At 43.1% G+C, this 13,465-nt stretch overlaps 1 protein-coding gene across 5 annotated transcripts in view; it reads right to left on the reverse strand.

Annotated features, from left to right (window-relative positions):
* Window positions 1-4,437: 4,437 nt before the first annotated feature.
* Window positions 4,438-13,465, reverse strand: part of SLC22A15 (solute carrier family 22 member 15) — a 79,675-nt gene continuing 70,647 nt past the window's right edge. For 3 of the 5 annotated variants that reach the window (XM_032301842.1, XM_032301843.1, XM_032301840.1), the window contains 4 exons: window positions 11,766-11,886; window positions 10,230-10,302; window positions 7,048-7,236; window positions 4,438-6,724 (listed from right to left, as the gene is read on the reverse strand). In XM_032301842.1, the coding sequence (XP_032157733.1) occupies window positions 6,635-6,724; window positions 7,048-7,236; window positions 10,230-10,302; window positions 11,766-11,886 (473 nt within the window). In that variant the 3' untranslated portion in view covers window positions 4,438-6,634. Of the gene's footprint in view, window positions 6,725-7,047; window positions 7,237-10,225; window positions 10,303-11,713; window positions 11,887-13,465 lie in introns of those variants that run through there. The other 2 variants (XM_032301841.1, XM_032301845.1) reach the window with 2 other exon arrangements.

Consider the following 13,465-nt stretch of genomic DNA (forward strand, 5'->3'; position numbering starts at 1 on the left):
GTTCTGTAGGGTCTAGACTGAAGTTATTTTAATACTGATTTAGCTACATCTGCCTTTGGCAGTTTCAATAAATAAGTAATCTCTTCTAAGCTTTATACCACAGAGCTCTGGGGTCTCAGCTGAGAAGTTGTTTAAATGTTTCCACAGAAGCAAAGCTCTTTTTCAAAAGAAATTTCACCCTATAGAGAGGAGGGATAAATGAGAGTAACAATGAAATTTATTTTCTTTTTGCCACAGAGTATCAACAGTCTTGACTGTAAATAACACTCAAATCTCCCTCATTAGCAAGTCCTTCAGTCGCTCACTAAAGAACTTAACGAAGAAATGACTTTGATCTAGCAAAAAACCTGCCCACACTATTTTGTTCAAGAAAGTGGAGATCTGCCCATCTCAAGACATAAAACTCCTGTTTCATTATGTTCTCTGAGTATAAAATTGTATGCATTTCACTACTAAGGTATTTAATTTCATTATTTTCCTACTACTACAATCAACATTTTTATACACATCTTCTTGCACACATGCACTAGACAAGTATTAAGGCCAATATTAAGCTTATCAAGTTTCACTTTTACTGAATCCACATTTTGACTGCCTATGAATTGTGAAATCACTTTTCGGGTCTTTACCAGTATTCTTTTCATTTTAAAGTAAAATAAGATATGGGGCGCCTGGGTGGCTCAGTGGGTTAAGCCTCTGCCTTCGGCTCAGGTCATGATCTCAGGGTCCTGGGATTGAGCCCCACTTCGGGCTCTCTGCTCGGCAGGGAGCCTGCTTCCTCTTCTCTCTCTCTCTGTCTCTCTCTGCCTGCCTTTCTGCCTACTTGTGATTTCTCTTTGTCAAATGAATAAATAAAATCTTTAAAGTAAAATAAGATAGAAAATACAAAGTAATGTATGTACAAAGGGTAAGGATTATCTGGCGAAACTTTGTTTTTTATATATATGGATATGTATGCAGATGTGGGTACTATGTGTGTCATAGTGTAAAACATTTTCCTTATAATGGGTTAGAAACAAAATATCTAAAAACTATTCTGTGATAAATATCCAGAAGCACAGTTTCTGTATCATAGAATATGCACATTTTCAACCTATTAACAATCCAATTGATGAATAAATTTAGCTTCTATGAGGATGTAAGCAAATTCCTTTTTCTTCATATCTTTAAAATTCGTTTTTATAACTTCCCCCTCAATCTAATGGATTTTAAATATCTTAATGTTGTTTCAGTTTACATTTCTCTGACCTGCTGATGAAGTGGAGCATCTTTTCATCTGTGAATTGCCTAACAATATTTTTGTGAACTTCCTATTACTTTTCTTTCTGATTTGTAATTTTTAAAGAAAAACCTTAAATGTTATTCAAGATCAAACATCTAATAAATGACAGGGTCCTAATTTACACCCAGGCAATCTAATTATAAAACTCTTTTGCTTGTTATCCACTGAAATGAGGTACATTTTCATTTTAAATTTAAAATTTCATTTTAGTTTCCAATTACTTATTGCCAGGCCATAGAAATACAATTGATTTTTATATATGGACTACATCCTGTCACCTTGCTAAAATCTCTACACCTGTAGAACTTTTTTTTAGATTTATTTATTTTAGAGAGAGAAAATGAGGGGGGGAGGGGCAGAGGGAGAGAATTTCCAGTAGACTCCCTCCTAAGTGCAGAGCCAGACATGGGGCTCGATCTCACAGCCCTGAGATCACGACCTGAGCCAAAATCAAAAGTCAGACACTTAACCAACTGAGCCACCCAGACACCCACCTTGTACAACTTTTTAGTTGTAGTAGTGTTTTTGTAAATTTTTTAGATCTTTCTCTGAGGTGGGAGATGTTCCCTCTCCTCTGTTTTCTGAAACACTGTGTAGAATTGATAATATTACTCCCTTGAATACTTGCTAGAATTCACAAGTAAAGCCACCTGGGTCTGGAGCTTTCTCTGTGAAAAGCTTTGTAACTACGACGTCAATTTCTTTCAAAGATAAAGGCCCTTCAGAGTATATATTTCTCCTTGGGTGAGCTTCATAGTTTGTGTCTTTCACCTAAATTATAAAACTTACTGGAATAAAGTAATTCATAATAATGTTATATCACCTATAGTATCTTAGTGATGTCTACGCTTTTATTCTTTTTTTTTTTTAAGATTTTATTTATTTGACAGAGACAGTGAGAGAGGGAAAAAAAGCAGGGAGAGTGGGAGAGGGAGACGCAGTCTCCCTGCCAAACAGGGAACCTGATGTGAGACCCGATCCCAGGACTCTGGGATCATGACCCGAGCCAAAGGCAGATGCTTTAACAACTGAGCCACCCAGGTGCCCTATGCTTTTATTCTTGATGTTGGTAATTTACTGCACTTACTCTTGATATATTCTGAATATTAATCTTTATCTCTTACAGAAGTTGCAAATATTTTTTCTTAACTTACTGCTTTTCTTCAAACTTGTGGCATGTTTAGTCATACAGAAGGAACTTTAAAATTCAGATATAATAAACATGTCAGTTTTTTTTAATGATTTGTGATTTTCATTTTTTGTCTGAGAAATCCATCTATCTGACAAGTCAGTCATAAGAACATTTTTCTGTATCACTTCCTTTTTTTTAAAGATTTTTATTTCTTTTAGAGAGAGAGACAGAGAGTGTTTGTGTGCACGTGCACCCGTGAGTGGGGAGAGAAGCAGAAGGGGAGGGAAGAGGAGGAGGAAAGAATCTCAAGCAGACTCCATGTTGAGCTCAGGGCCCAACATGGGGTTCAATTCCCAGACCTGGAGATTAGAACTCCAGCTGAAACCAAGAGGTGGATGCGCAACTGACTGAGCCACCCCTCTCCTATATTACTTTCTAATTGTTTTAAAGTTTTGCTTTTTTCCATTTAGATCTTTAATGCACTTGGAATTTATTTTTGTTATGGTGAAAAGAAAGGACCTAATTTTATTTTCTTTGATATGGAAACCGAGTAGTTCTCACAACAGTATTTGAATAGTTCATCCTTTTCCCACTGATATGTGATGCCATCTTTGAAAAATGCCCAATCTTTTACATGCTTGGTCTTGTTCTGGGATCTCTATTATGTTCAGTTTGTTCTACTTGTCTACTGCCACACCAATACTATAGATTCTTTACAAGTTTTGATATCTGGAAAGTCAAGTTGCTCTGCTTGCTCTTACTTTCCAGGATTGTCTTGATTTGGATCTTTAGTTTTCCATATGAATACCAGAATTATTTTGCCAGGTTCTACATTAAAATCTTGCTCTATCTAGATTCTATATTGTTCGATCTATGTTCTACTTAAAACCTTCTTAAGATTTTAATCAATGCTGCCCCTGTCAATGTTGCTGCTGAAATGGCCTCGGCAAAACCGAATGCCTCTGTGACATTGGACCCCAGCTGGAAAAACCGACAATCACAAGCACGGCCTCCATGTCACTCCCACCTTCCAAATTCCAGCTGTACTGGACTGATGGACACTAAATCACACCTAGAAGCCTCTGCAAGAGACTTTTATAGATACTTTTCTAATTTTAGAACCGATGATCTAGTAAGAATTTGTAATGGAAGAATAAGTCCTTTGGAAAGCTGTATTTTAATTCTGGTATTCGGGCACCTGGTGGCTCAGTTGGTTAAGCATCTGCCTTTGGCTCAGGTCATGATCTCAGGGGATTGAGCCCCAAGTTGGAGTACACGCTCAGCATGGAAATCTGCATCTCCTTCTCCCTCTGTCCCTCCTTCTCCCTTGCCCTCCCCCCGCCAACTCTGTGTGTGCTCTAAGTAAATCCATAAAATCTTTTAAAAAAATAATTCTGGTATGTTAGTGACAATTATTTCAATGTTTTTGTTAAGAATATAAATCTAGACATTAGATACTAAATGTACTAACGGTTTCTTCATCAATTTGACCTCCACAAAAATACCTGCCCAGATTATATTCTCTTAAACAGTGCTTCAGAAACTTTCATTTGCTTCTTATTTGTTGTATTTTACTTGCTCATTTCTCAATACTAAAGAATGTCTATACTGCTTGAAAGCAGCCAAATGACAAATACTGTATTTTCAATGGGCACTGGTTTTAACTCTCCAGATCAAGAAGCTACAACCCTGTTTCTTTTAACATATCAGTACCAAGATTCTGAATAAGCTGTTCTAAGACTTTTGACCCTAGAAACTGGGGGTTTCCTATGCATCTTACATTTTTCTTGCTGCTTTTGAGAAGAAAAGAAATTTAATTTGGACTACAATAAGAAAAATTTAAAAAGATGCTTTTTACAAATCATCTGCACAAATCATGTTCCCTGTAAGTTAAAAGCTTTTCAATCATTTAATCAGGGCAAATATACACAGGTACACATTCTCTACAATCACTGTTCTTTAACAGTTAATATCAAAAGGAAAAAAAACCTCTTCTTATAAAAGGTGGTAGAATGAAAAATTGATTAATTATGATTATTAAACTTCACCAAAATACCCTCTAGAAAGAACCAGTGACCTTACTAGTGACAGCTGACTCAAGCAGCTGATAGCCTGCCTGGCCTTTTGAAGCGACATGTGTATCCGCCCTCCCTTTTTCCAGTGCACAGCGGGGAAAGCAGGAGACCCAGGGATAGAACTAACGGAATCCTCGCTTATTTAGCCGGAAGCAGAGGGAATCCCGCTGCCAGCAGAGAGATGGTTTCCCAATTGGTCTTCAGTTAGAACAAAGCCATAACACTGGTTGCCTCTGGGTGTTGGGCCTCTGGTTTTTTTAAATTCCAGTTTCCAAATTTTCTCTAATGGGACATATTATCCTCATAATGCAAAGAACGCTCTAAATGACCAAAGAGCACACATATGTTAATTCATTGTTTTATTTTTAACGCCCAGCCACTAAGAAGATCTTCTACGTGTCCTTGTGAGTTCCTCCTCTCTTCCTCTCCTGGTGGTGGGCAGGGTCTCCATCGGCCAGAGATAGACAAGCAGGATTCCACAGTTTGGGGGTGGGAGTCATATTTGCCTGGGATTTATAAAAATGATATTGCAAGTATCATTCACATCCACAGTTTTCGTGGTCAGAAACAGCAATATTTATTAGGTCCTTACTGTGCCTAGGCCCACCGTCTTCTGGACACAGCAGAGAGAAACAAACAGCAGCAGAGACGGCCCCTATGTATGAAGAGCTCAAAATAGCATCAAAGGCATAAAGGACATAAAAATACTTTAACCAATACCAAGGTACAGAGTGAGAGTATAAACCAAGAGGTTAATGTGGAAGCAACTGGGGAAGTGTCAGAGCCAGCTGGTAGGGGTGCCTCCGAGACTTCCAGAAGCAGGCCCCATGACGTCTTCTCTTTACCTCCAGTGCAACTTCTTTCTCTGAGAGTTAGTAAAATGGGAGATTCTGAAGACACAGTAAAGTTCCTGGTTGGGAAAGTGGCCTAAAGGCCTATTGCACAAACTTGTTGACTCCAGGTTAACACTCCTACTTGAGATAGCATTCAAGTTTCGAGGGAAACAGGTCCTTTCAGCATATGATTTTAGAAAACTATGTGTGACAGACTTATTTGAAAGTTGGCAGTACTTCATGAAAAAAAACCACACTTCCTATGAAATTACTTGCTTTCCACTCTGACTACAGAGGCAGGGACTGACCTGGGATTAGAAGTGTTCAAATTCTTAACGGTCGCCTAAGTGCCTCATTGCACAATGTGGAAAACAGAATGAAAACCCGTGACAGATCATTTTCTTTTCTTCCTTATAAAAGCTGCCCCTTTTCAAGGGCTTGACATGTCTGTCACTCTGCGGCTGCCCTCCACCTTCATGAAGCTTCATCCCTTAGTGAGCACAGTTCTGAAGTGATTGCTGGTACTGGAATCTGAGATGGACCGGTTTCTCGAGTTGTGCCCAAGTCAGAACTGAGGAAGTGACACAAGCTGCCTGTCAAAGGGAGTGGACTGGGAGCTGCAGCCATACCTCTGGCTCTGAGAAAAATTGCTTCAGTACAGTTGGCTTTTTCAGGGGATGGTCTGTGGGGCTCAAGACACAGGGAACTCAAGCCAACCCTGAGCCCGGGAAGCAAGGGGTGGACCCAGCTCTCATCAGTTAGGGGAGAGCTGGAGGCCTTGGGCCACACACAATGTCCTCTCAGTGCTTTTCCTCTGGCATGAAACTAGAATGTGAACACCAGTCGGCCTGGAGAGATTCCTGGCGAGGCACAGATGATAAGGGGTAGATGTCGAATATGGTATTAGGATGAAATCTTAAGGATGGTTTATCTTATCCCACTAAGAGGGCAGAAGGAATTTTACACGTCTAACTTTAGGCATCATCAAGGATAAGCAACACGATCAGACTTCCAGAAACAAATTAGCTTTCCACTCTGGCATGTGGATTGGAGCTCTCTGGCCAGAAGTCATGGTTCAGAAATGAACCTGAACTGCCGACTAATGAACAACGACTCGCTCAGTACAGTGATGTCCTCGCTCATGAAATCTCTTCTCCATCATCCTCTGCGCCTGAAAAAAACCAAGCTGCGCTGAGGATCTTCCGTGTGTGTGCAAGCCTGTACTTGCACGACGCTCGACGCTTCCCGGGAACGCCTGCCTTCGCTAGAGGCGAGGAGATCGTCTGCTTGGGACGCGGGATCCGGGGCCACTTCACTTAATCATCTGGGTTTCTTCGTCCGCATCGAAGAACTCTTCCTCTTCCTCACTCTCACTGCCTACAGTGTCGTCCTTGTCCTCAGACTGACACGGGAAAGGAGAACCAGAATGGTCACATGACACCATGACATTTCTAAAAGGAAAATGATTAACTAGCACTCAACCGACAAATGAATCTTTAGGACATCTTCTCCCCTAAGATTTTACCCTAAAGTGTTCTACGAAAGTGAATGACTCACCGGCCATCTTCACTTCTCTAAAAAACCAGCTATTAATCCCACACCTTTGTTTTCCAACAGCTTTGCTTGGTTCTATTAAATGTAACCAGAACATTCTCTCCTCCCGCCCCCCCAAATTGTCATCCTCCCAAGTGATACTTGTGAATGATTAAGAAAACCACACCATACCTGTGGGGGATCCAAGGTCTGTAAGGACAACGCTTCCTCCCCCAGTCTCCGATATGAATACACCTGAAGGTCAGAAAATGTCTCCAGCAATGGGCTGTTAAGGGTTTCTGGCAATAATAAACTCAGGAGGCCCGAAGTCAGGCCGGTGGCTCCAAAGATAATGAAGGGTAAAGACCATTGCACATATCTCTGTGGGGGCAGGGAGTAGAACAAAAACATGAAAACTCGGTATCCAGTTCCCAGCATGTGACATCAGCAGTCTGTGCCCGGGGCATGGCCATGCTTACTATCCAGGTCATGCCTTCCCACTAGAATACACTAGAAGCCACTTCTTCCCCCATGGAGAGTTACCCTGGAAAATCATGGAGTGGTTGCTTGGGCACGGAGAAGTGGGGGTGAGTACACAGAAAGGCCTCAGAGGTATGCGGATCAAGATGGAAGTGGGGGGTGGGTACTGCTTTCACTGCAGGCAACTCCCTTAGAACACAGGGATCTCCACATACGCTTTGCTTGGGAGGTACCCCAAAGACTTGATCACCATAAACTTGAAAGTTCTCCACACTCATCTCAGCCAAACCATCCCCCAACCTCACTGATTCACTAAGCACTGATTAAGGGACAGGAGGGGCTCATAGGGAGAGGTAGGGAGGGGGCTCTGGGATCAGGTTCATAGCAATCCCCAAAATGTGGAGGTGTGAGGAAACCAGAGATAAGGGAAAACACCAGATTGCCTTGCCCTAGGTGTCCCTGGAGGGGGTCTTTTTTATGGCAGTCAGGTGGGATCTAACAGAGACTAACCAGACCCTTTAAAAAAAAAAAAAAGTAAGCTGTTAAAGATGTTATCGCTGGTCCTTACACAAAGGTGCTCTCAGTAGAGAAATTAAAAAGATTTAAGTTCCCTGGTTAGCGGTCAATAAAAGACCTACCCTAAAAGTCCTCGGGGGCAGCAACCCTGTTGGGGCCCCTCTCCCTCCTGAGAGCTTTTTTTTCTCCTGTATCCCTGGTTAATAAAAAATATATCCCTTTCCTCTCTCCTCTGTCCACAAGATTCATTCTTCAGCTGCGTGAGACAAGGACCCCGCTCTCCCACGTCAGCAACACACCTGGGAGGACAAGGGTTAAAGGTCCGAACGCCCTGAAAAGAAAAAGAAAACCCTAAAGAACCCTGGCACATCCGAGCGGTTTGGAAACTACCCGAACCGGACAGGGAGATAACAGCTTTGCTTCAGAGATCCAACAGACATTCTAAGGAAAATGGACAGAGTTTCTAGAAACACAAAACAGGTTCAAAGATAACAGCACAGAAAACGGTGTGCTGCTCTCCAGCCACTGGCGTGTTGCTCTGGGGTCCTTTCTGAGCTCATTAACATTCTTGAGTTCTTATTAGGAGTTGTTTAGCTTTATCTTATTTGGGCTTCCAAATTCTGTGGATAGGACCACTCCTAGTTAGGATATCCTCTGCCTGATTTTTCAGAAGTAAAGAGATGATGGACAAGGCAGGGTAGGGGACGGAGGTAGCCGGGCAGAATCTCACTTCTGGATCCCACATGCACACACAGGTCCAACGCTGTGGGTGTGCTGCTGAGTCATGGGGGACACAACGCTCTCACCTCTTCTCAACTGAGCAGGAACAGAGACCCAGGGCTAGGTAGTCTAATGTTCTAGGAGAGCCAGACAGAGTCCAGAGATCTTTAGAGATAAACCCCTAATGTCCCACACACTTTACAGAATGGAACAAATATATATTAGAGGAAGGGTCTGACCGTGTGAAATTAAGCAGGAGACATGGAAAGAGATACTCATGAAAAGGAAGTGTACTGCAAGTCAAAGACAGAAAGAAAGACCAGAAAGATTGAAAGGAAGAAAGAAAGAGAACGAAAAGGTCACGGTGGGATTTCAGAGACACCCTCCTATACTAGGGAGACCAGGAAACCAAAGAGATGCTGTGAGAGAAAAAGCTAGTTTTCCCTTTGCTGCTTTTCCTGCTTCTCCGGGTGCTCAGACCTGCACCCCCACTTGACTTCACACAGGCTTATAATGCAAATCACATAGGTCCTTTTTGCAGGGCCCAAGACTTAATGATTTCTCTAGAGCAGATAACATCTCAGGAAGGACCAGGGGAGAACAACCAGGTGAAGCTATTGTATGCACATTCCAGACCACTGGAGACATTCTAGACATCTCCATGCCAAGACCCCTTGGCTCCAAGGAATAACACCGGTGCCCTTGTCTTTGTTCTAACCGGTTCCTGGATGCCTGGATGCCTGAGAGGACACGTACACCAGACCACTCCCAGGCCCCTAGACAAAGACGAGACTCCCCCAGTCACTCCGTCTGTATCTGGTCTCTCTGGATCTTCAATAAACTGTTTCACCTCCGGCCAGCTCACTTGACTGCCATGCTGCGTGAAGCCAAGGACTCTCTTGGCTGGTCCTGCAGGAACCCCCTGGTTCCTTGGACCTGGCCTGCTGGCGTGGCTAGGAGGTGGGGACAACAGCTGTCTACAAAGCACATCCAGTCACCCTTTGTTGAGTACCGGCTGGGAGGGCCACAGCAGAGACATACGCAGGGGCTCTGTGGATTAATCCATCACAGAACCAGAACATTTCAAGACCGGAAGGATTTTCAGGGCAGCTGTTAGGTCTACCCTCTTTCTCTAGACTGTGAAATTTAGAAAATGCTAAAAAGCTCTTAATAGACCCACGACTAGGCATGTTTCTCTTCTAATTTTCTTGTCTAAATGGTATGACTTTGGGCAAGTTATATAGCCCGTTTCTGCTGAATTTCTCCTCTTTAATAGAGGATAATAACTATCCCTGCCTCACATGGTTCTTGTGAAGCTTGCGACAGATGTTGAAGCGCTCGGCACAGAGCCCAGCACAGTGCAGAAGCTTCACAAATATTCACTGACTGACTTATGAATGGAGACAGGAAGGGGCATGCTGGTCTTAGCTAACTCTCCAATGAATGCAGATAAGCAGACACTCAGAGTCTCAAGGGTGAGAGCATCCTGGGTCAGAGCCCCTGTGTCCTGAGCGATACGTAATCTAAAAGAGGCAAGCTTCCCACTCGGAGCAGGCTGATCTTCAGTGGCAAATGTTTGTTACCATGTTGTAAGCAAAGGCACAAGCAATTCCAAAGCAGAGAATCCAGAAAAACAAAACCAGGAGGTACAAACCAACCAGTGAGGGGATGAAGGGAGCAATAATCCCACCAACTCGGGAGAACATAGAACAAGTTCCAAGCCCAACGTTCCTGAAAGGCATAAAAAAAGTGGAAAATCAGTAAGTTCTGGGGCGCGGGGGAATGTAAAGACCCTGTAATGGGCCTATCATAATAAATCCCAAGGTGGAAGAAGCATGGTCTCCTTTAGAGCAGTGAAACATTCTGAGATGTTCTGTAACCACACTGTCCAATATGAAAGCTGCTAGACACCTGCCGCTAAGAGCGCTGGAAATGGGGCTAGTGAGAACAAGGAACTGGGTTTTTCATTTACTTCATTTTAATTAGTTCAAATTTAAATAGCCACACGAGCCTAGTAACTACCACACTGGACAGTGCAGTTATCACAGAGGACGGTGCAGAAATGACCATGTGAATATTTCTAGTCCAATGTTCTTAATGGGTTTTTGTGTGTGAGGTTTCCTATGAATTGATATACCCATGGAGAGCCAGGGTTTTATGATCTGAGAAGTCTGCCCATTTATTTAAATTCAACTAATTGACGATTCAAGGGTCAGGCATATGAATAGGAATTGAGCACATATTCTCAGGAAACCAGGAGCATTACCTTTGCGAGGAGTACAGCCATGCAAGTGATGGGAGGGAGCGGGAATGAGAGTGGTGACAGGCGGGGTGGCCAGACCTCACCCTTTCGCCCCAGCCTAATTGCTCTCAAAAGTGTCCCAGTTTGGACAAAATGGTCATCCTAGCATCACAGCTGGCAGCCAAAGAAAACAGGTCAGAGGAATAATTAGGAAATGACTGGCCCATCACAGACAGCCTGGGAAAAACTGGTGGGGGAGGGATTTAAAATTAATAGGCAGAAAGAATCATTAAGTTTGCAGGGATGAGGGAAACATTTGGAATGATCTCTGAAAAGCCTGGGGAAGTGCTAAGCTAGGAAAGCCCTGCCTGGCCCACAAAGGCAGTTCTAAGAAGACTGAGCCACATCCCTGCCCTCCACATTTGGTTTTCAGACTTATTTTATGAGGGGAAACTTCAGACAGAGTATGTTCCCTTTGATAGGAGCATGTCCTACTCATTAGAAAGCACATTTATTAACTAGTATGGAAACCTCATCTTCACTTCTAAGTGGAATTACCTTTTTAACAATGTGTATATTTTGGGTGAAGATGTAGGTTCTGTGACAACAGGGACCAAGTCCCCTTGCCTGACAGGTGCCTGACACAGGATGGGTGACTGAATAAATCCAGTCCGCCGAAATCAAGATGGCATCCAAGCAGTCTTTGGGTGATGGGACGTGTTTAGTGTAGAGGACTTCTCTCACAATTTACATGAGGAAATTTAGCTCAAAATATAGCTACGTTTTCCTCAGCCAAGTGGGCCGAGTGCGATCCACACAGGCAGTTTCTGGGCTTAGGTCAGCCTGCTGAACTGCTGCTGGCCCGCCCTAACTATGGTCTCGGTGGAACGAGAACCATACCTCCGCTGTGGCAAGCGTCTACCGCAAAACATGCAGGGTGTGTGAGGCGCACCTGATGACCGTGGGGTACAGCTCAGAGGTGTAGATGTACACCACGTTAAAGGCCGCGCTGATCGTCAGCTTCCCGAGCAGAGACAAGGAATGGCTATTCACCACTGCAAACACACCTGTGTCTGAGGAGGACAAGGGTAAAATACCGTGAGGTCCTTCAGGGAAAAAAATGCCTTCGAGAGACACATTGACTTCTGAAGGAGCCAGAGACGCGAGTACGGATGGCGAACAGTGAGGAGGTAGTATGACAGGTGACCATTCAGGTTGAGTGAGCACACACAACACATGCCTGCAAATATTCTCCCAGTGTCTTGCCCAACCCCCTGAAATCTTCCACAGTGGAGGTCATGGTGGGGATTAAACTTGCTTCCTCCTCAGTGACAGAGCTCTTGGAAAACTATCCTGTGGTAAAGCAAGCTTCATGGGGATAGTAAATCTTACCCAGCATGGAGGCTACTTGCCTCTCCTTCCCAACCTGGCTCACCAACCAGTGATGTGAAATGGTAGTTAGCATGACAAGCTCTAGTGCGTGTGGGGAATAAGTCTGACGGATATAAGAGGCAGAGGGGAGGTCCAGGAAAACCACTCTCTTCAGTGTGCATTTCTTGGTGTTCCATTGGAAGATAAGGAATAACCCCATTAAATGACTACCAGAGGGTATAAATCATTAATGTTCTTTAAAGAACAAGGCTCTAAATATGGAACTACTTTTAATTTTTCTTCCTGCCCAACTTCTTACTTGAATTACTAATCACTAATGATATTTCAGTTTCTGAATAGATAATTTCTTAATGTTACAGATATTTCTTAATGTTATCTCTTTACATAAAATGCAAAACTACAGGTTATGGCAGTTCATTTCCTTATCAAAAATACTATCAATTATCCTGTGGTTCTTTCCTTTATTAACATTTTTCTCCCCAGGATCTTGCAATGCAATCATTCCCTTTCAAACATATTTAACCTCTCCCTTCAATAACCCGGCAGACTCTGCTCTCAAAATAGCAATTTATTTTTCTGAGGAATAAAATCTCATTGACTGTGTTGTACTTACCCCTTGACTAGCAGACATCTTCAATGAGTGACCAATTCTCCATTTCCCCAAATAACCTGCCCCGTAGCTCACTACAATCTGGCTTCCGATAACACGCTCTCCTCAAAGTCCTACCCTTGAAGGTCAACAGCAAGGTCCTAATCACCAAAGTAATTGCCTCTCATTCTCCTTGACATTTCTGCCAAATAGGATACACTTGTCCCCTTCCTTGGGGCTGCTTGCATGGCCCACAGAAACCACTCCTTCCTTAAATAACTCAAAAGCAATATTCCTTCCTTCCTTTGACCTCCACTGTCCCTAGTCTCTGACCCATTCAAGTGGCATGCTTCAGACACACTCCTGGAGCTGCTTCCTTCTCTATCTTGTCTGCATTGAGTTACTTCAGGCTAAGGCTGGTATCCCGCTCGCGTCTGTGCCTCTCGCACCGTCTCCCATAGGACAATACTCTGCGGTGCTTGCTAAATATTTGCTGAACAAATTAGTAGAAGGACTACAATAGGGATTAATTTAGTGTAAAGAACCTGTGTTCATGCTCTCTCAACTTCTAAGGAGGGAGGCATTTAAATACTCCATCCTAAAATATGCTTTCCCTTCCTTGCCTGACTATGAAATAAATCTTCATCTACTTTAAAGATGGTGCCCTGAGC

The sequence above is a fragment of the Mustela erminea genome, chromosome 10 (genome assembly GCF_009829155.1).
Source record: "Mustela erminea isolate mMusErm1 chromosome 10, mMusErm1.Pri, whole genome shotgun sequence".
Taxonomy (NCBI): domain Eukaryota; kingdom Metazoa; phylum Chordata; class Mammalia; order Carnivora; family Mustelidae; genus Mustela; species Mustela erminea.